Below are 22,114 nucleotides of genomic sequence, written 5' to 3' on the forward strand. Positions count from 1 at the left end.
GAAAATGAATGAATTAATTTCTTAAATGGTAACCCTATATTTTTTTAGTAATGAAAAATCCAAAGAAAAAGCAAAACACACACAAAGTTGATCCTCTTTTGAGTGATATTTTTCCAGAAGCACATTGTTCCACTTTTGGGGCTATTTTTTATCCTTAATTTGCATTAGCACTGATGTAAATTTAGGGGTAAGAAATAGAAATATCAATATAGAAACAATAATAACTAATAATAATTGAAAAAAAACATATTTTAAAATGTTAAAAATGTGCTTGATATGTCAATACATTCAATTTCCAGTTCTGTGGTTATCATCACACTTTTCCTCGTCAATCTTCATCCCAAAAACACACACAGCACCTTTGATCACTTGAATATTTCAAATTGTACCACTGCGGTATGCAAATATTTATCCAATAGTATTACATGAGTAGTAGCTATTAGTGCCTTTAAGCAGGAAATACCATAGACAGCTATGGAATATACTGTATACTACCCTAAGAGATACTAGAGTAATACACCTTCATTTGTGGTTCCAGTAGTGCTTCTTGATGTATACACTGACAGGGTTAGTGCGGCGTACAACGGCGCATTTCTACAGTTATTTCTTTTCCTGGCAAAAAGTCCTCCTGGCGTAAATCTGAGGTTCTGTGACCTTTTAAAAATGCAACGCTATTCTGCTACTTCAGAGGCAAGCTGCTCAATCCGCGAGACTTTTTTAATGCACTTTAAGTCACAACAACAAGAAGAGAACAGCTCAGCATTTGCTGATATCCGCTAATGCTGCATGCCACTTGCTTATATGGGGGACACAATAACACAACCATTATTGCAATGATGCATCGTTTGAGGAAAACACAAAGCAGCCTGTCGGGTTGATAGGATATGATCTTATGATACAGTTTTGCATTGCTTTACATTTTGCACTGTCTGATCTTAAGGTTTATTATTAAAATCCTTTTCTCGCAGATGACGTCTCATGATTATCGGACCATCAGGCTCAGGGCCTGTGACATTTTTTTGGGGTCTACCAGTTTACTTTTTTTGTTCCATAACATTAACATCAAATCGCCATTTTTCTAAATTTTGACTGAAAAAGTCTACGGTCTTAAATCACAATCAGAATCAGAATCGCCTTTATTGTCATTGTATTGCATACAACGAAATTTGAGTGCAACTCCACTGTGCATTATGTAGAAAGTAAAAATAAGAATAAGGAAAAGGATAAAAATAAAACAAGGAATAACAATGTAAATATAAAAGTGGCAGGTGCTGTTCAAAATAAGTGGAAATACCGTATTTTCTGGACTATAAGTCACTCCACAAGGCTAAAAATACATACTTAGGTAGAAAAAAAACATACATAAGTCGCACTGGAGTATAAGTTGCATTTTTTGCGGTTAATTTATTTGAACTACTTGACCAAAACAGACATTACGTCCTCTTGGAAGGCAAGTTCTAACAATAAAAGAATAGAGAACAGGCTGAATAGGTGTAAGATATGCTAAGACAATGCTTATTCGGCTACACACAAAAATAAACATGAACAGAAAAGGTGTCCAGTGTTTATGGATCATAAACACTTTTTTCATTTATAAGTCGCTCTGGAGTATAAGTCGCAGGAACAGCCAACCTATGAAAAAAGTGTGACTTATACAGTAAACCTCGGATATATCGGACTCGGATATATCGGAAATTCGCTCACAACGGACAGATAAAAAAGAACCGATTTTTCTGTAATGCATTTCCAATAAAAATTCATTGCATATATCGGATTTTTTATAACGGATTTCGCCTATTTCGGACAAAATCTCCATTAAATTTCCCTCACATATATCGGATGGCCGAACACTGAGTGACATTCTCAAAAATAAGGACACTATAAAGAGTAACATTGAAGATCCAGAAAAAGCTGCACGAAAAGCGGGTGATGCCAAACGGATTAGAAAGGTCTCATATGACGATGTGGACGATGCACTGATTCTTTGGTTCCGACAAAATACTGGTTTACCGGAAATCCGCATTGACTCCGAGATGCTTCGCCAGAAAGCTGAATATTTTGCAAAGGAATTTGGCCACGAGGATCCAAAGATCACAACTGGCTGGGTTGACCGCTTCAAAAAACGTTGGGGGATCGCCAAGGACATTTTCCGGTATACGCATATAACGGATTTCGCTTATATCGTACAAAACCAGTGGGAACAATTGAATCCGATATATCCGAGGTTTACTGTAGTCCGGAAAATACGGTATATGTACATCAAAAACAATAACCACAACTACAGTAACAAGATGTAGAATTGCAGTAACCAAAATATGGAATTTCAGTGAACAAAATGTAGATATGGCAGTTATGTTTTTCATGTTTTATGGTCCGTGCCCTAAAAATGTCTACCAAATTTGGTGGAGATTTGGCTAAAAAGTTACATTACCATAAAGTTACAGTATTCTTTTATTGACAGAAATCTAGCACAGGCAACATTTTCACGCTTCTGTGTGTGGCGGTGCAACAGTAGACAATTTCACAAGCAAATAAATACAGTTTGTGGAAAAAAAAAAAATTAGGACGCTCCATGGGGAATATATCATCTTGGGGTAGCATCTCTATGGCAACGCTATTGCAATAAATGTGTCCGAAAGGCATATAGCTTCATAGTGTCAGAACATTTTCCCCAGCACATCCTTTCTCCTTGCTGTTATGTCAACTGACAAATCCACCTTTTTTCCCCCCCCCCATTCCTCTTTAACAGGTGCAAAGGCTCTACGCCGTGCAACACATCAAAGAATGGTGCACCTGTGCATAAATCACAGCAAATGTTAAGAATTCAGACACCAAAGAGCCTGGATTTGGAGGGCCTTGTTTAATATTCATGAATTGCAAAGCTTCCAGTGCTTGAATTCTTGTTTGCTATACCTCTTTTTCTCCTTGATTCTACAAGGCTAACATGTTGACATAAGCTGGCCTTTAAACCTTCAACCTCGGGGGACGGGCAATTGTTTAGAATTTCGGGGCCACATTGAGTTAAAAAAATGTACATTACCGCTCAAAAGTTTGGGATCACTTGGAAATTTTTTGGGGGCCAGTCTGAGATATGGATTTTTCTTGGCAGTCCTGCTATGAAGTCCAGCATCCTGAAGTCACCGCTCAGTTGATACTGACAGTCATAACTTTAGGAGAATAACTTAAAACTGTTATGGGAATAAATTGATAATTACGAGAAGAAAATGTACCACAAGAAAGTTGAACTAGTTGGAAAATTTTTAAAATATTTCAAGACATAAAGTCAAAATATCAAGAAAAGGTTATAATTTTACGATAATAAATTAGTGACATAGAGTTGAAATATTAAAGAAAAAAGTTTTTTTATTAACATCATAATATTTTAAGAAACAAACACAAGATAAAGTTGCAATTTGTGGAAGTTATAATATTGTAGGAATGAAGTCATAATATCCAAAAAGAAAATTTATGATGATTATTTACAAAGAAAGTTGAAATGTAAAAAAAAAAAAAAAAATCTTGACATTTCTTGAAACATTTTTTCTTGGACATTTTTGGGGCCAGTTTGAGGCTTTTTCTTGGCAGTCCTGATATGAAGTCCAGCATCCTGAAGTCGCCGCTTCACTGTTGATACTGACACTGGTGTTTGACGGCTACTATTTAGTGCAGCTGCCAGGTGACGACCTTAAACTACACACTCTCAGATATTCGTTTTCTTGCACAGTTGTGCAGCGTTTTTGTGTCCTTGTTAGACCCAGTTTGTGCTGCTCTCTGAAGGGAGTAGTTAACAGCATGGTAAGATATTTTAGTTTCCGTTTTTAGATGGCTTTCCAAATAATCTATTAGCCTTATAAAATGATGAACTTGGATTAGCAGCCATACCAGGAGATTGATGCAGAGGACTGACAGTTGTTGATAGTAGGCCTCTATGCAAAAATGTAGATTCTTCTTTGAAAATCATCTGATTCATTTTAATTGTTTGGGAAATGGATAAAATGTTTGTGAAATGGAAAAAAAAATATTTGTGAAATGCATGAAAATGTGTTTTTCTTTGGTAAACAAAGAAATTTGCAAGTGATCCCAAACTTTTGAGCGGTAGTGTATACGGTAATGAACGATAGAGTGCTTAAAATATTAAAATAAAACCCTGACAACCTTCTTCAAACGTTTTGTTATCAAGCAAAACCACAGCAAACATGAAAGTAAAGGTTAAATCTACCCAATACCCGATATAATATCACTTTCTGCAAAACTTTATATATAGAAATCCCTCGTCCATGTCCCATTTCTGTCACAATACCGGTACTTGCGGCCTGCTGTGTAAACATCCACTCTGCTTCATTGCTTTGTCTTTCTGTAGCTGAGCTGCCATAGTCCCTATTATTACCTAAGAGCCAGTATAGCATGAACATGACAAAGTGTAGTCTCTCTCTCTTAAAAAAATAGCATTACAAATCCCACTATACAGCTTTCATGTTATGCAGCTTTTGATGACAAAAAAAAATTGAAACCATGTAATGGGCCGGAAATGGCCCTAGGGCCGTAGCTTGCTCTAAATGATGCACACGCACCAAACACAAGTCACACACATCATCTAATGACTGTGCTCTCTCTATACAGTATTGGTAGACAGCCCTCAGTGTGATTGTGTGCATCGCTGCAACTAAAACCGGAAATAATCAACACAACAATACGCAAACAAGTGTAATCCGGTTCAATTCCCCGCTCAAGACTGCATGGGGGGGATCAGCTAATGACTTCGGTTCTCTCAAGTGGATACTTTTAAGTAGCGGCAGCTTCTGTGAAAGCACTCTGGAGAAAAAAAAAACAGCTTTTGGACAGAGTGCTGCTGCGGTGAGGCCTACTCATCTCCCATCGGTGCTTTTGTCGCTCCCATGTTTCCTCCACTAAATGAAACCAAACCAAGACCTCGGTCTGTCGCATATGTTCTTATTAGTGAAAAGAAATTCACTTTTCAGTTTATGAAGCAAATAATCCCAATTAGCGGCACGGCGGTCTAGTGGTTAGCGCGCAGACCTCACAGCTAGGAGACCAGGGTTCAATTCCACCCTCGGGCATCTCTGTGTGGAGTTTGCGTGTTCTCCCCGTGCATGTGTGGGTTTTCTCCGGGTACTCCGGTTTCCTCCCACATTCCAAAAACATGCTAGGTTAATTAGCGACTCCAAATTGTCCATAGGTATGAATGTGAGTGTGAATGGTTGTTTGTCTAGGTGATGAGTCAAGGTGATTGTGGAAGAGCTGTAAAAGTGAGTACACCCCTCACATTTCGGCAACCAGTCACTCGGGTGCCTCTTGCGCAAAGATAGCTGGGATAGGCTCCAGCACCCCCGCAACGCTAGTGACAATAAGTGGTAGAAAATGAATGAATGAATTTTTTTTAATTCTTTTCTATCCCCTCCTGCTCCGATCCATCTTCTATGCCGCTTATTACTCCAAATTGTCCATAGGTATGAATGTGAGTGTAAATGGTTGTTTGTCTATATGTGCCCTGTGATTGGCTGGCGACCAGTCCAGGGTGTACCCCGCCTCTCGCCCGAAGACAGCTGGGATAGGCTCCAGCACCCCCGCGACCCTCGTGAGGAGAAAGCGGTAGAAAATGAATGAATGAATGATTAGATAACTCAATGGGAGATCTGACACGGTGCTGCTGCCATCTGTCGACGAGTATGTGAACTGCATTGGAATATTTAAATACATCTTTAATCAAACACTTTTGAACTGCAGTAGGTATTTTACATTCATTTCTGTACTGGATGTTCCTATATAAGATATATTTTCCACAATTCATGGCCTGATAGATGTTTTAAGGTTGGCGAAGCCCAGCACTTCCATGCTGACACGCTCAGCGCAGTTGTGTTGTCCGAACCACATGAAATCCCCGCCTCCCTGAGCCAGAGCCAACTCCTCGCACTTCTTTTTGTGGTCACGTGCAAAGCGCCTGGCACCGGTTGATACGTCCTCAGTCGGTTTTGGGACAAAGTCATCTCGGTGGACAGTGTTGCCTATGGCGGCGGTGCCTTTGCGGCCATCGTGACAAAGGCAGAAATTAGATCTGTGCAGACTGATGTCACCGGGGCATTTTCTGCGTCCAGCACCCTGATAGCCAAGAAACGACAGTGTGTGTGCTTTCAAGATGAAACGTGGAAAAGAGACATGATTTCTTACTTACGTCATCGAAAACAATGACATTGTCTTTGAAGGAAAGCTTGTTGTCAATGTTTGAGACTGGATATGTCCTGGTTTTCTGTAAGCAACAAAGACATTCATTCATTCATTTTGGTGCTGGAGCCTATCCCAGCTGTCTTCGGGCACCGTGGACTGGTGTCCAGCCAATCACAGGTCACATATAGACAAACAACCATTCACACTCACATTAATACCTATGGACAAATTGCAGTCACCGATTAGCAACTAGCATGTTTTTGGAATGTGGGAGGAAACCGGAGTACCCGGAGAAAACCCACGCATGCACGGGGAGAACATGCAAACTCCACACAGAGATGGCAGAGGGTGGAATTGAACCCCCATCTCCTAGCTGTGAGATCTGCGCGCTAATCACTCGACCATCGTGCAACAAAGTCATTATGATCAATTTTTTATTAAAGCGCCCCCCTCAACCCTTGTGTGGATAAGCGGTAGAAGATGAATGAATATATAATCTTAATGTATAGACCAGGGGTCGGGAACCTTTTTGGCTAAGAGAGCCATACTATTGCACTATTGTACATATACTATCTGTTGATTCATTGATCATACTGTTTATAATTTATATAATCTGCAATAACCATACTCTACTCTAGTCACTTCACTGCAATACTGTACATATTACTGCTATTATATATTGTCATATCCATACTGTTTATAATCTGTATAATCTACAATAGCCATATTATAGTCATTTCCATACCCTAGTCACTCCATTGCAATACTGTATATATTACTGTTATTATATATTGTCATACCCATACTGTTTATAATCTGTATAATCTACAATAGCCATATTATAGTCATTTATATCCCTGTACATATCCTCACTGTATTATAGTCATAGCCTGTATAGTTTTATTTACATAGATCTGTCCATACTAATGTACTTATAAAAATTGCACTTCTGGTTGGATGCTAACTGCATTTTGTTGCAAGTGACATGAGCAATAACAATAAAGTTGAATCTAATCTAATCTAAATCTAATGAAGACCAGATATTTTAAAACGTGTATCTGTGAGAGCCATATAAATTTTTTTAAACATTGAATGCAATAAAATGTGTGCATTTTTATGTGAGACCAACAGTTTTAGATATAATGGGCTCTAATTATGTAGACCAGGCACACTACCCCACGCCAAGGGGGTGTGGCCAGCACACTTTTGTGAGCAGCGCAGTGTCTAATAATAAATCAAATACTTGCTGCCATTAATGCAACTTCTGCTGCTGCATGGTTTTGCACCGTACTCAGTATATTTAATTCTTTTGGCCATCTTTGCCAGAAGGCTTAGTTCTGCAGCTTTAGCTAGGTGACTATTTGACTAAAGGAGGAAAGTTTACATTTACATCTTAATGACCGAGGTACACTAACGCATTACCCAGTAATAATCGAGTTTTGGTGAAGAAAGTTGTTGATTTTTAATATTTTTAACAGTGATTTCTGTGATGTTTACTTTAAAATGTTAGCAAACATACATTTTTATTGTGGTAAATGCTTGAGAGCCAGATACAGTCATCAAAAGAGCCCTACCTGGCCCCCGAGCCATAGGTTCCCTACCTCTGGTATAGACAATGTACTTAGATTTACACCAGATTTGATCCAATAGACTAAAACACTTTTTTTTAAAAAAAAAAAGAAAAATATTGCATATTTTTGTGTTTTTTTCATGTCAAAAAATGCAGGCAATTTTCAAAAATAATATGATTTTAAAATACAAAAATAGCATGTCTATGATTAGACTTTAAGTTATTGTATAGATTCAATACAGTGAAAAAGACAAGAAATATTGCGGTACCTCACTTTTATGAGAGGGACCGTTTTAGAACCTAGAGGTAAAAAGGGAGCCTCAAGAATCCATTTTATCAATAGAACACCGACAACGGCAATAAGACATCAGAACATTTACATAAAACAGAAATAAATCATTGATTTCCATTACAGTGGGATCAAATCGGTATTGAAATGCCCATTGAAATGACATCACACTGATAGAAGCTAATAGAATTATGAAGTGTTTTGTTCTTTTTTACCTGCTCTATTCTCCATTTCGGAAAGCGTTCAAAGCTCAAAGCCTGTGGCAAAGACGCGTTGACTTGAGTCAGCATGATCCCCGTGCTTGTGGACAGCTCACGATTCCTGCCCTCATTCCGCGGCACATCTGGATGAGGAAACTGAGACAAAAAACTCACAAAAATTAAAAAGCAGTGCAATCACTTGCTACTGGATACAGTTGGATTGTGGAGTTTTAGCAAATGACATCATATTAACTTACAAAATCTGTCTAAACAAATTATTATTTAACAAAAAAATCTTAGAGTGGAGAGATGTCTTACCCATTTGCCACCAATGGGCTTTGACGAATAATACCGCTTTCCACTTTTTACCATTTTAGCACACATTTAAGCTTGTTAAGTTTCACTCAAAACACAAACACATGCACACACACTCCCAAGTTAACACCTCATGAAAACACCGGTGACCATGGAAACATGCTGCCAACAGACGGTGTGATATGTGATCTCCTTTTGCCACTGAAATAGTGACCTGGAACGCAAAAGGAACAAAACAATTATCTCCAATTATCACTACTTTCTAAAGATTTCATGAATTATTATCGTTACAATTAACCGAGATTAGCCGATACACTACACAAAACAGAGAACGCACATGAGCAAATAACTGACTTTATTTCCACAATACTCAATACCGTAAGCGATGTACAACAGAGATCGTACAGAACTTTAATAGCAAATATAATTTGACTTAAAACACGTTAAAAGTTGCTTTCTTTTCAGGTCAAGAGGTTAAAAATGTTAAATGTTATCTCGATAAAAGTCGGCAATAATATAGCAAATGACGTTACACTTTACCTGGAGAACAGATAGATTCGACAGATGAGCTAATATTGGACAAAAAAACAAAATAAGATGGCGCTTTAAATGAACGGTGACATCATGAAGTGTGTATTAAAGTGAAACAAGGTACTTTGATGAGGTAGATTTTTCTTCTTGGCGCATCATTCAAAGCCGTAGACTGTAGAACTGAACTGAATGTAAAAGATATGACGCTGAAGAATTTTTTTTTGTGCGGTTATATTAGTGGATTTACTCTTGCTGATAAATCCGCTGAGGTAAATTAGGAGAGCTCAAGAGATGCTTGCGATGGGCTCACCATCTTTTTTCCCCTCCCTGCTACAAAGGTGCTTCCTTAAGTGTCTGGCCAAACGATGCCACCTGGAGAAAGCCACACAACAGGAAGTAAAAATGAGTTAAAAAAAAGCAAATGCCGCATTCAAGCGTCGACTCTCGGTGTACCTCTCCTGCGCATCGTTGTATTTATTCAACCTGGCCGCTTCTTCCTTCTTCTCCTCCATCCATCGCTGCAGCAGCTCCTCTTTATCACGCCGAGCTTGCGATAACGCTTCTTTTAGTCCCGTCTTCTCCGCTTGCAGGGCGGCCAGCTCTTTGGCTTGACACTCAATGGTGAACTCTTGTTTCGAAAGGGTCGCCTTCATGGCGTTACCCCCTTTGGCCAGAGTTAGGGCCTCTTGGCGGTGGCGGGAGACACTGGAACGGTAGTTTTGCTGCTGTAGTATCGCCCCCACATCAAGTATATTGATGCATACAAACTAGAATTACCGTGACTGCCAGTGCTGGAGCTCGGCGTCTTTCAAATACAGGACTGTGGTCAGATCGGAGACGGTCTGAGACAACTGTGGAGACAAAAACCAATGCAGGAAGAGACCGTTAAGGGGGCGCAACAACTGCTGAAACACACTAACAGACATTTAACGTCTAATATTTATATCTATATATTGTTTTTACTTTATTAAAATGGAACAACTCACCTTTTCTGCAAGACGTTCACTCTCTCTGAGCTGTAGTTGAAGTAATCTCACATTGACTCCACCTTCTGAGCTATATGGAATATATTGCATGTGTCAGTTATAAACAAATAGGACAAACTATTATTACCAAGGAGTCATTTCTAACCTGTTTGAATGGTCATCTTCCAAAAATTGCTGACGAATTTCAAACCTTTCTTCCAAATCAGACACTATAACATTGCAAGAGGTTTAAAAGAAATGATAATATTTGAAATAGTATCTACAAATAATAAGGAGTCTTACAGCTGGTAAAGACTCCTTCGTATGGATGTTTCTCTCGTTGGTCTCTGAGTAGCAATCGAGCACGCACTTGATTCTTCCAGCTCCCCATTTTAGTTCACTAGTTCACGAAAAAATAAAAAAAAATCCCTTTCAAGGTCACAAACTAGAGTTTGTTCGTGCACTGGTCAAATACAACGGTTGATTGTTAAAATGCTGGCATCAGCTGATGACTGCCCTGCCCACAGAGCAGGCATGTTGGCGCCATGGCTCCTCCCCCAAACAGCTGCCTAAAATAATATATTTATTATTCATTATTTTAATAATATAACATGACATAAAATTTAAGATACAGAAAATAAAATACCACTGTTCACTTTTTGTCTTTTTTATTTTGTTCTAAAAAACACGAGTTATGTGACGAGAGAAACCGGATGTTGTTTTCTACTTCCGCCTTTACTTATTATTCCACAAGTAAAAGCAGAAAAGTTAATGTACAAACGGCACCTCAATCACGTTGACACCCTTTATTAAATTGTATTTTGTTCCATTTAAAGCATGTTTTTGTATCACGTCACATTATGACATCTCCAGTCCAGTTAAGCTACATACACAACACTCTATAATGATTGATGAGTTCTCACAGTAAATCGGTATACCCTTTTCCTGTGTTCTTTAATCATAGAGTGATTTAGTTGAAATATTGTACACAAGATGATTGCATCTAGTACTTTCTAGAAGCACGTAGAAAAAATATTCTCAACTTTTCCAGAAGAATCGCCGACTGTCAAGTACTTCCGGGTTAGTTCTTAGTTGAACGCGGTTATTAATATTAAACCCAATGTAAAATTGACTTAGGTCGTGTAATTTTCATTTTAACATTTTTCTCATGTTCTTTATTCACCACAAATATAAAATAAATACAAATATAAAATAATTTTTATGTTGTCTAAACCGGAAGTTGTTGTGTGTTGTCATAAGACACGTTAGTGGCTGGCTGCTGTTAAGGGGGAGGAGAAGTTGAAGAAATTATTTTGGGACACCGTTTCACTAAGGTGGCTAGCATTAAAAAAGCACGACTCACGTTACGTTTTAATTTATTCATGCGGAATTTTACCATACGTTTCCTGTCTAAAGTCGCGGTGCTGTAGAGGCGCTAGCTAGCTAACGAAGCTAATAGAAGTCACCAACTTTAGCTACACACAACTAAAGTGTCGCTTAATATGTTGTCCATGGACTAACCACGCCAGGTAAAAGCTTGCCTAGTTCTCTTTATGTTTGTTTCGTGTGTGCGCTATGAGTGCTTCAGCTGGGGACACGGAGCCCGGAATCCCGAAGGATGATACCCAAGAAAGAAACACCATCTCTCCAGCCGACGACAGTAAGCAAGTGAGTATACCGTTATGGATCCGTGTGAGTGCATTCATTCAAAACTAAACAATTCTTGGTGATTGTTGTTGTAAAGGACTCAGCTATATGTTCAAGCAGCAGTGAAATCAAGAGCCGGGCTGTTGTCAAGTACTGTGCAGCCCCACCTCCAAGCACATATGCCCTGCTGCAGGAGAAGACTGACCTGAAGCTGCCACCTGCCAACTGGCTGAGAGAGAACTCCCAGCTGGGCAGTGCAGGCACCACCGTGTTGGGCTCCAGCAGCAAAAGCAAGCCATTTTCAAGGTACTACATCACACATGTAATACACAATAAAACACAATTAGCACGGTTGAACAATTATCACCTTTTTTTGTGGCAGTTTCGGTATGGCGTATGATTTTATTGACTGCATCGGGGACGACGTAGATGTTGTATCAGACTCAGAGGTGCGTGGAACTGTCACAGACAGACCGGATATGTTTGTACGTGTTTTAGTAATACTGACCTGAACCCCTTACTCACTCAGAACATCAAGAAGCTCTTGAAAATCCCTTACAGCAAGTCCCATGTCAGCATGGCCGTCCACCGCGTGGGTCGCACCCTTCTTCTGGATGAGCTGGACATTCAAGAGCTCTTCATGAGATCCTCTCAGGTAGAACGTTTCTCTGGCCTCGCTTTTTAGGAAGTATAATAAGTTCAGTTTGTGTGTTGCAGACAGGAGACTGGACTTGGTTGAAAGACTTTTATCAGCGGCTGATGGACCAGAAGTGGCAGAGGAAAAAGAAGAGCAAAGAGCATTGGTATCAGAAAGCAATCCTGTCCAAGTTCCTCTACTACAGTATTAATGGCGACTGTGCCGCCGAGCCTGTGGAGGACAACTTGAACGACGGTGACGAGGACTGCGGCGCACAGGAGTTCAGCTCTTCGTGGCCCACCACCTTCACCAGCTCGGACACAGAGGAAGAGTCTGCTGCTTGTAAACAGGTAGCGTAGCGCTTATTTAGCATTATCACAAGAAGGTGATGACTTTTGAATGACATTTCATTCCAAACGTTCTAGGAAAGTGTCCCCATGGACAGCAAGTATGCTCTGGGCCAGGTGACAGCGGTACCACAAGAGCAAAACCTGCCAGCGCTTTTTAACGAAGGCGAGAACAGCCAAGTAAGTCCACGCAGTCATGATTTGACTTTTTTTTTCAAGCAATTAATAAATGATATCGGTTTTAATTTGCAGGGTTTGAGGAACGACTTTGTGCGAAACATCATGTGGACCTTTGAGGACATCCACATGTTGGTTGGCTCCAACATGCCGATATTCGGAGGGGGGCGCTATCCAGCAGTCAGCCTTAAACTCAGGTGGGAATTGGGAATTGTCACCATACATACAGTGGAACCCGCTTGAAGCTTTCATTATGCTATGCATTGAAAATAAATCTATTATTAGTCAAACATATCAAAATACAAGCGATATGTAGTATTATTCTGGTAACCAGACAACAGTAATGACACAAAATATTGTGTAGAGTGTCCAGTTATTAATATTTAAAGCTGAATGACTGCATGTTGTTATTGATTTAATACAAAATGTGAAGTGCCATAGCTCAATTTGATATTTCTGTCTGTGTTTTTTTTTTTTTTTTAGGGACAACAATAAACCGATCAATATCCTAACAGGTATTGACTATTGGCTGGACAATCTGATGTGTAACGTTCCAGAACTCGTCATGTGTTTTCACGTCAACGGCATAGTTCAGGTGAACAACAAATTTTGCCCTAATCTGTACATTTCATTTCTGCAAAATTTAAATCGTCTTCCTTGCAGAAATACGAGATGATAAAAACGGAGGACATCCCCCATCTGGAGAACTCTACTTTTTCCACGAGGGTGGTGAAAGACATCGCACAGAACATCCTCTCGTTCCTCAAGTCCAACTGCACCAAAGAGGGTCACACCTACTGGCTTTTTAAAGGTGGGAGAAAACATCCGCATTTTCAATGCTTGTTATTGTTTCCTCACTCCTTTGTTTGTTTTTTTTCAGCTAGTGGCAGCGACATTGTCAAGCTTTATGATCTTACAACGCTGTGCGAGGAGGCCGAAGAGGAGAAAAGCCACAATCCCTTCACGCTTCCTGTGGCTGTGTTACTTTACAAGTAGGAAAACGTCTTTGTTGTTTACTAGGGCAACAACTCAATACACTCAATACAATACACTCATCTGTATACAGCATTCATTATTTGCACTAAAACCCATTCATCATTAGCACTAAAATTAATATATATTTTGGTTTCTGTGTAATACATATCTGCTCCTGTGCAATATTATGTGTATATCTTGTTAAACTGTCTTCTTTTTTTACTTTTAATAATAATAATAATAATAATACATTTTATTTAAAAGCGCCTTTCAGGACACCCAAGGTCGCTGTACAGGAGATAAAAACACCAATATAAAATACAAGATAAAAGACAACAAACAATAAATAAGAGCATACAATAAATCGGGAGAGGGGGGACCATGTGAAGCTGTTAAAGGGAATAGGCAAGTTTGAACAGATGAGTTTTGAGTTTAGATTTGAAGATGGGAAGGGTGGCAGAGTTACGGAGGTCTGGTGGCAAAGAGTTCCAGAGTTGGGGAGCAGAGCGGCTGAAAGCTCTGCTCCCCATAGTGCTAAGACGTACAGAGGGAACAGTGAGATGGAGGGACGCGGAAGATCTGAGGGAACGGGATGGCTTAAGAATGTGGACGAGGTCAGAGAGGTAAGGGGGGCAAGGTCATGGATGGACTTGTAGGTGTACAGAAGGATTTTGTAGTTGATTCTTTGAGTCACGGGGAGCCAGTGGAGTTGCTGCAGGATGGGGGTGATGTGGTGGAATGAGGGGGTCCTGGTGATGATCCGGGCAGGAGAGTTCTGAACCAGTTGTAGTTTATGGAGGGATTTGTGAGGGAGGCTGAAGAGGAGAGCGTTACAATAGTCGATGCAGGAAGTGACAAGGCTATGGACGAGGATGGCGGTGGTGTGGGGGGTGAGGGAGGGGCGTAGACGATTAATGGATACCTTTTTAACTTAACTATTGCACTGAAAGAAGCAGCTCTCCAATCTCGTTGTACATCTTGTATAAAGACAATAAAGGCCATTCCATTCTAGAAGAACAGCTGACGGAGAAATAGAAATGAAGACTGAAAATAATCCATGAAGTCAACAACACAGCAATTTGCTGAGTTAATGCAAGAGCAGATTAATTACAGCAAAGCCTGTCTTACTGGCCCTGGCCAGTGGGACGCGATAAGGGATGGGGAGGCAGCATCGGCTGTCATAAAGAAATTAGATTGCATGATTCGAAATTGTTCAATCAGCTCTATGTTCCACTCTGGGCTCGAACAAGTGTCAGCAGAATGCGAGTCGAGAGCGCAAGACTGTAAACTCGACGTCCAATGCAACTCGTAAGGAGTAGTGAGTGAGGTTCACCAATGTACGACATGTATCGACACAACCGCACTGACTGCCACCCGTTATCATTGTATTAATTTATTTTTTAGCAATTAAGTTTGTGTCTCTCTCCGCTCCAGAGTGGCATGCAACCTGATGCTCAAGGCCAGTGAAAACAGAAAGCACTACGGCACAATACGAACTCTACTTTTAAACTGCGTCAAGCTTCTGGACCAGGACAGGCATCCCCAGGTAAGCCTCGGAGACAGCATCCTATTTCCGCGTTTAGTTCAATGGTGACTGCAATGGACCGGCTCGCTTCTCCGCCTGTGCAGATCATCGCCTCGGCCCACTACATGTTGTCAGAGCTCTTCCAGCTGGATGAACCTCAGGAAGACGACGACGGGGGCGAGTCGATCAGGGCTTGCGGCTCAGAGGACAGCTACAGTAATGACGGCCGCGAGGAAGACGAGGACCTGGAGGAGGACAGCGATGACAGCGGCTCAGGCAGTAACAGCCCTCAGGACGACAGTAAAGCCGTGGCTGTCATCCGCTCTGTCGGAGAGCTATCTGTCCCGGAGAAATACAAATCCACTCAGCTGATCCGAGTCAGTGTTTTGCAGTTTCTCCTAATTTGTTACGAGTTATCTTTTTTTTCCAAGCATAAAAATTGGACACCGAGTTTGTTTTTGTCTTTGCAGCCTGGTTGTGCGTTCCCGGTTTCACAAGACAAAGAGGAGCGATGCAGACACGTCCTAAACTACGTATTAAAGGCAAGTCTACAGGATTCCATTTTGATTCAGGAGAATACCACATGTCATCAAATGGTAGCCTCCATTCAAAACACACAGTGCCTCGATTAAGTGCAGAGTTTGTCACGTACTTAAAGATATAAACGGCTTTGTTTATATCTCATTATACAGGTATTACAATTATGCACGATAATGCTGATCTATTTTTGCGCAATTTTCAAAACGTACTTAATTTGTAATAAATAACACGTAGGCCACAGTCAGATCGTTTTACTCCGGTTCTCCTCCCACATTCCAAAAACATGCTAGGTTAATTGGCAACTCCAAATTGTCCATAGGTATGAATGTGAGTGTGAATGGTTGTTTGTCTATATGTGCCCTGTGATTGGCTGGCCACCAGTGGTGCAACCCGCCTCTCGCCCAAAGTCTGCTGGGATAGGCTCCAGCATACCTCCACAACCCTAATGAGAATAAGTAGAATAGAAGATGGATGGATGGAACTTCAAAATATCATTTTAAACTATTTATTCAAATATTATAATTTATACAATAAAATATAATTTTAGCACGTTCACATCTTTATTATGATTTATGGGAATTGAAAATATTTATAATTTAAATCGCTGTTCAATAAAACAAATATTCATTTTCTACCACTTATCCTCACGAGGGTCGCGGGGGGTGCTGGAGCCTATCCCAGCTGTCTTCAGGCGACGTACACCCCGGACTGGTGGCCAGCCAATCACAGGGCACATATAGACAAACAACCATTCACACTCACATTCATACCTATGGACAATTTGGAGTCGCCAATTAACCTAGCATGTTTTTGGAATGTGGGAGGAAACCGGAGTACCCGGAGAAAACCCACACATGCACGGGGAGAACATGCAAACTCCACACAGAGATGGCCGAGGGTGGAATTGAACTCAGGTCTCCTAGCTGTGGGGTCTGCGCGCTAACCACTTGACTGCTGTGCAGCCTAAAACAAATATACAAAGCATATTATATTTTATATTAAAACATGTTGTTTTATGTGGGAAAAACAACAAAATAATAAATATATGACTATGATATATTTGATATACAGTAAACCTCAGATATATCGGACTCGGATATATCGGAAATTCGCTCACAACGGACAGATAAAAAAAGAACCGATTTTTCTGTAATGCATTTCCAATAAAAATTCATTGCATATATCGGATTTTTTATAACAGATTTCGCCTATTTCAGACAAAATTTCCATTAAATTTCCCTCGCATATATCGGATGGCCGCATCGTGGCACTCCGATTGGCCGAATCGTGACAGGCCGCTATACGACGTCATTTGCAGCGTTTGCAGCGTTGCCTGCGCGTCCAGGTACATTGGAAACATAGTCAAGGAAGTGCCTTTTTATAACGGATAAAATCCGATTTACGCATATACCGGATATAAATCCGATATATGCGTAAAACTGACATTTTCCGGTATACGCATATAACGGATTTCGCTTATATCGGACAAAACCAGTGGGAACAATTGAATCCGATATATCCGAGGTTTACTGTATTATTAAATGGCTGCACAGGGACTGAAGGCAGTGGATGGGAGCATCAAAAAAGAGAGCGATCTCCCGGCGGTGGATCCCAACATTCCCATTCCTCTCAAGTATGAGGACCGAAGTGCCGGCAGAGGCAACGCTGCAGAGAAAGGCGTCTCTCCTCTCCTCGAAAGAGGTCAGTCTGTTTCCTGACGTACCGGAATAACGCCAGCAAGGTAAAGCAGCACCCAACTCTCTCTTTCTCAGTAGGACCCTATCAGGCCGACCAGAAGCACCCAACACGCTCGGGGATGATTCCCGGCACCTGGCAGCACCAAATGAAGCTGCAGCTCTTCCTCAAGGCCTCCAAGGCGTACTACGTCTTGTCCGACGCGGCCACCAACCTGCTGAAATACGGCCGAGCCTTGCGCTACATCAAGCTGTCTCTGCAGTGTTACGGTATTGAACCCTGATCCGATCAATGCCTCCACGTCATTTTGTGGTCATTTCGCTCTTATTTTATCTTCTCTCCAGATGCCTATTGTTGCATCGGCGGCGCTCTCCACCCGCACGTGCTCATGTTCCACAGCCAGTGCCTCTCTCTGTGCGGGGACATCCAGCTGATGTTGGCCCAGAACGCCAACATCAGGGCGGCTTACCAAGAGGAGTACAGCTACCAAACCAAAGAGGACCAGGAGATCCTGCACAGTCTGCACCGGGAGAGCAGCTGCCAAGGTCAGCCGTTGGATGCTCGTAGCTTCCCGACCGTTACTCACGTTTGCCCTCCCTCAGCCTTCAACATGGCGACAGACCTGGCCATGGACCCCGAGTATCAGCTGTTTGTCAGCAGCAAGTGCTACGAGGCCGCCTACGAGCTGCTCGTCTCGCACACTTTGAAAGACGACGCCTCCGATCAGCTGGCTCAGGTGCTCAAACGTCTGGGAAACATCCGCAACGAGATGGGAGTCTACTACATGAACCAGTCGGCCGCATTGCAGACCGAGAAAGGTGAGACCGCCGTGGAGGGGACGTCCGGACACATTACCTCGGCTAAACACGGGGCTTTCCCTTGGCAGCGAAGACCTTGGTGTCGGTCGCCGAGCAGGAGATGTGGAAAAAGAGTTTTGCCTTTTTCGAGAAAGGCATGAAGGACTTCGAGGCCATCGGGGACAGCACCAACAAGGCTTTGCTGCTGTGCAACACCGGCAAGCTGATGAGAATCTGCGCTCAGGCTCACTCTGGTGTCCCTGCCGATGACAGCAGGGGGGAGTTCTCCCCCGAAGAGGCTCTCTACTACCACAAGGTGTCATTCTCTCCCGCCATCGCAATGCCACCTCATGCCTGCACCGCCATAAACCGTATTTTCTGGACTATAAGTCGCTCCGGAGTATAAGTCGCACAAGGCCCAAAATGGATAATTAGGTAGAAACATAAGTTGCACTGGAATATAAGTGCATAAAAATGCATAATTAGGTAGAAAAAAACATACATAAGTCGCACAAGGCCAAAAATGCATAATTAGGTTGGAAAAAAACATAAGTTGCACTGGAGTATAAGTCGCACAAGGCCAAAAATGCATAATTAGGTAGAAAAAAACAAACATAAGTCGCATTGGAGTATAAGTCGCACAAGGTCAAAAATGCATAATTAGGTAGAAAAAAAAATACATAAGTCGCATTGGCGTATAAGTCGCACAAGGCCAAAAATGCATAATTAGGTAGAAAAAAAACAAACATAAGTCGCACAAGGCCAAAAATGCATAATTAGGTAGAAAAAACATACATAAGTCGCACTGGAGTATAAGTCGCACAAGGCCAAAAATGCATAATTCGGTTGAAAAAAACAAACATAAGTCGTTAATTAGGTTGAAAAAAAACATGCATAAGTCGCACTGAAGTATAAGTCGCACAAGGCCAAAAATGCATAATTAGGTAGAAAAAAACAAACATAAGTCGCACTGAAGTATAAGTCGCACAAGGCCAAAAATGCATAATTAGGTAGAAAAAAACAAACATAAGTCGCACTGAAGTATAAGTCGCACAAGGCCAAAAATGCATAATTAGGTAGAAAAAAACAAACATAAGTCGCTAATTAGGTTGGAAAAAACATACATAAGTCGCACAAGGCCAAAAATGCATCATTAGGTAGAAAAAAACCAAACAAGTCGCTACTTAGGTAGAAAAAAAACATACATAAGTCGCACTGGAGTATAAGTCGCACAAGGCCAAAAATGCATAATTCGGTTGAAAAAAACAAACATAAGTCGTTAATTAGGTTGAAAAAAAACATGCATAAGTCGCACTGAAGTATAAGTCGCACAAGGCCAAAAATGCATAATTAGGTAGAAAAAAACAAACATAAGTCGCACTGAAGTATAAGTCGCACAAGGCCAAAAATGCATAATTAGGTAGAAAAAAACAAACATAAGTCGCACTGAAGTATAAGTCGCACAAGGCCAAAAATGCATAATTAGGTAGAAAAAAACAAACATAAGTCGCTAATTAGGTTGGAAAAAACATACATAAGTCGCACAAGGCCAAAAATGCATCATTAGGTAGAAAAAAACCAAACAAGTCGCTACTTAGGTAGAAAAAAAACATACATAAGTCGCACTGGAGTATAAGTCGCGGGAACAGCCAACCTATGAAAAAAAGTGCGACTTATATTCTGTAAAATCCGGTCCATTTGTCTTCCTGTAACACCAGGCTATAGACTACTATCTGCGGGCCATGAGGTCGCTGTCATGCAGGGAGAACCACCAGGCCGTGTGGGACAGCGTCAACTGGGAACTGTCCACTACTTACTTCACTCTGGCTACCCTCCTGCAAGACTATGCCCCGCTCTCCAGGAAGGCTCCGGAGCAGGTCAGTTTTCACCACGCCCCGCCATCTTATCCGCTTCATCTCCCCAGTCAGCATTTCCCCCCCCTCCTTCCCAGATCGAGCGGGAGGTGACGGAGTCCATGATGAAGTCGTTGAAGTACTGCGACCTGCAGACCGAGTCGGCACGCCAGCCGCTGTACCAGTACAGGGCGGCCACCATCCACCACCGCCTGGCCTCCATGTACCACAGCTGTTTCCGCAACCAGGTGGGAACAGCATTCCCAACCATTTACTGGACTCGCTAAACAAATATACATCAAATGCGCGATGACATTAACCTTTCTCGGTTCTGCGCCACCACGGGAACCTTGTGCATGACAAGTTTTGTACTCTTTTTTTTTTTTTTTTTTTTTTCTGACTTCGAACAAAATACACACACAACCTGAAGAGGGATTTTACTACGTGTGCCTGGGAGGCTGGTCTCGTCACTCCTTTTTAATATTAATGTTTACTTATTGTTACTTAAACACTAAAGTACTGAGCAGCCAGGAAAGACTATTGTACTATAGTTCAAGAAAGTTCCATTTCCTGCTCTATGGTTATAATCATACTTTTCGTCTTTGCTGTTACTGCTACCCTTTTATGATCCCCAAAATGTAAATGTTGTACTAGAATTGCTACTTATTATATATTTTTCTCATATTTTGTACAAAGTGAGTTTTACGTGCAAACACTGAAACGAACGTTCGTGCGGAGCAGGTCGGAGATGAGCGCCTAAGGAAGCACCATCGCAGCCTGGCCGAGCTCCACTACAGCAAGGCCGTCTATTTGTTCCTCAGCCTCAAAGACGCGCCCTGCGAGCTGCTCCGCGCGCTCCTGGAGCGGGTGGCCTTCGCCGAGTTCACCATGGCGGGTACGTGGATTAGGACCGGAAACCTCATTTGCTTTTATAAAGAACTCACCTTTTGTGTCACCGCAGCTCAGAACAGCAGCGCCGCGAAGCAGAAGAGCCTGACTGCGGCTCTGGACATCATGGCGGAGACCCGTTTTGCTTTCCAGATGATTCATGCGGAAATCCTGGAGGAGCAGAGAGAGGTATGCACTGGAGGTCGGGAAGCAGTCTTCACGCACTAACCTGTCATCCATCTTTTGTGTCCGTCTGCAGGGAAGCCAGGCAGATATTTTACCGTCTTCTCCTGCTGCATCCGACTCATCGACATCAGGACTGAACCTCCAGGAAGTGATGAAGCTGATTGTTCTGTTCGAGTCACGCTTCTCCGACCTGCTCCTGCAGCTAATAAAACTCATGGCTAAAACCAAACGGAAACCCAGGTGAGATGGTGCACACCTTCTCTTTCTGGCACAGAACCTCACACGAATTTGTGTGTTGACAGCAAAAGCGACGAGGAGCTTCTGAGAACCTACAAGAACATTTACTCCAAGCTGCTACGCTGCGACAAAAACACGCCGCTCCTCGCCAGAGTCCAGCTGTACGCTGAGCTCCTGCAGCTGCTGGCGCCGCAAACTGGAAGAGACGACAACACCGATATGGCGTGACATCAGTAAACGCATCACGACGATTTCTAAATGAACTGGTTGCTTTGATGCCAGGAAAAGCTTTTTATATTTTTGATATGCAGAGCTTCCCCATTGATGCTGGAAACAATTAAAAGTGTCTTTTTTGACATTTCAACAGTGCAATTGTGTAAATTTTGTTATATAGTACGGCCGTGTTTGCTGTGACATTGAAATAAAAAAAAAAACATGCACCTTTTCAACATTTGTCCAACCTAATTATGGTCTTTTATATTTATATTGTAGTAAAATACATTTCGTGCAGTGACTATTTTGTCCGGTAGAGGGCAGAATTGAGACAATTACCGGAG

The 22,114-nt window shown here is 41.6% G+C and overlaps 3 protein-coding genes across 14 annotated transcripts in view; 1 reads left to right on the forward strand and 2 right to left on the reverse strand.

Annotated features, from left to right (window-relative positions):
• Positions 1–5,744: 5,744 nt before the first annotated feature.
• Positions 5,745–10,595, reverse strand: LOC131107836 (autophagy-related protein 16-like). 4 transcript variants are annotated; one of them, XR_009120349.1, is made up of 8 exons: positions 10,357–10,595; positions 10,220–10,283; positions 10,075–10,144; positions 9,866–9,939; positions 9,542–9,793; positions 9,399–9,460; positions 8,258–8,398; positions 6,208–6,265 (listed from the first exon to the last, which is right to left on the reverse strand). XR_009120349.1 is itself a non-coding variant. In XM_058058223.1 (8 exons), exons 1-7 carry the CDS (start codon positions 10,442–10,444, stop codon positions 8,689–8,691), a joined length of 693 nt encoding a protein of 230 aa, XP_057914206.1. In that variant the 5' UTR covers positions 10,445–10,595; the 3' UTR covers positions 8,344–8,398; position 8,688. The 4 variants fall into 4 exon arrangements, 2 of the variants coding, with proteins under 2 accessions (XP_057914208.1, XP_057914206.1); XR_009120348.1 differs by lacking the exon at positions 6,208–6,265 and adding an exon at positions 8,561–8,771; XM_058058223.1 differs by lacking the exon at positions 6,208–6,265 and adding an exon at positions 8,688–8,771 and having other exon boundaries at positions 8,344–8,398.
• Positions 10,596–11,264: 669 nt separating this feature from the next.
• Positions 11,265–22,002, forward strand: edrf1 (erythroid differentiation regulatory factor 1). 3 transcript variants are annotated; one of them, XM_058058215.1, is made up of 24 exons: positions 11,270–11,721; positions 11,798–12,006; positions 12,083–12,149; positions 12,230–12,355; positions 12,418–12,687; positions 12,763–12,864; positions 12,937–13,058; positions 13,345–13,456; positions 13,525–13,672; positions 13,742–13,853; positions 15,271–15,382; positions 15,466–15,738; positions 15,832–15,903; positions 17,455–17,602; positions 17,674–17,865; positions 17,941–18,141; positions 18,199–18,414; positions 18,483–18,709; positions 20,112–20,270; positions 20,345–20,494; positions 20,988–21,141; positions 21,208–21,323; positions 21,394–21,560; positions 21,623–22,002. In XM_058058215.1, the coding sequence occupies exons 1-24, from the start codon at positions 11,629–11,631 to the stop codon at positions 21,783–21,785; spliced, it is 3,711 nt and encodes a 1,236-aa protein (XP_057914198.1). In that variant the 5' UTR covers positions 11,270–11,628; the 3' UTR covers positions 21,786–22,002. The 3 variants fall into 3 exon arrangements, with proteins under 3 accessions (XP_057914196.1, XP_057914197.1, XP_057914198.1); XM_058058213.1 differs by having other exon boundaries at positions 11,265–11,721; positions 17,941–18,414; XM_058058214.1 differs by having other exon boundaries at positions 11,268–11,721; positions 17,677–17,865; positions 17,941–18,414.
• adam12b (ADAM metallopeptidase domain 12b) overlaps positions 14,650–22,114 on the reverse strand; it is a 78,960-nt gene continuing 71,495 nt past the window's right edge. For all 7 annotated transcript variants that reach the window (XM_058058221.1, XM_058058218.1, XM_058058217.1 and 4 more), the window contains 3 exons: positions 21,364–21,753; positions 21,191–21,305; positions 14,650–14,856 (listed from right to left, as the gene is read on the reverse strand). The gene's annotated coding sequence lies outside the window, so the exon portion shown is untranslated. The remainder of the gene's footprint in view (positions 14,857–21,190; positions 21,306–21,363; positions 21,754–22,114) is intronic.

This window comes from Doryrhamphus excisus, chromosome 20, assembly GCF_030265055.1.
Source record: "Doryrhamphus excisus isolate RoL2022-K1 chromosome 20, RoL_Dexc_1.0, whole genome shotgun sequence".
In the NCBI taxonomy this organism is placed as follows: domain Eukaryota; kingdom Metazoa; phylum Chordata; class Actinopteri; order Syngnathiformes; family Syngnathidae; genus Doryrhamphus; species Doryrhamphus excisus.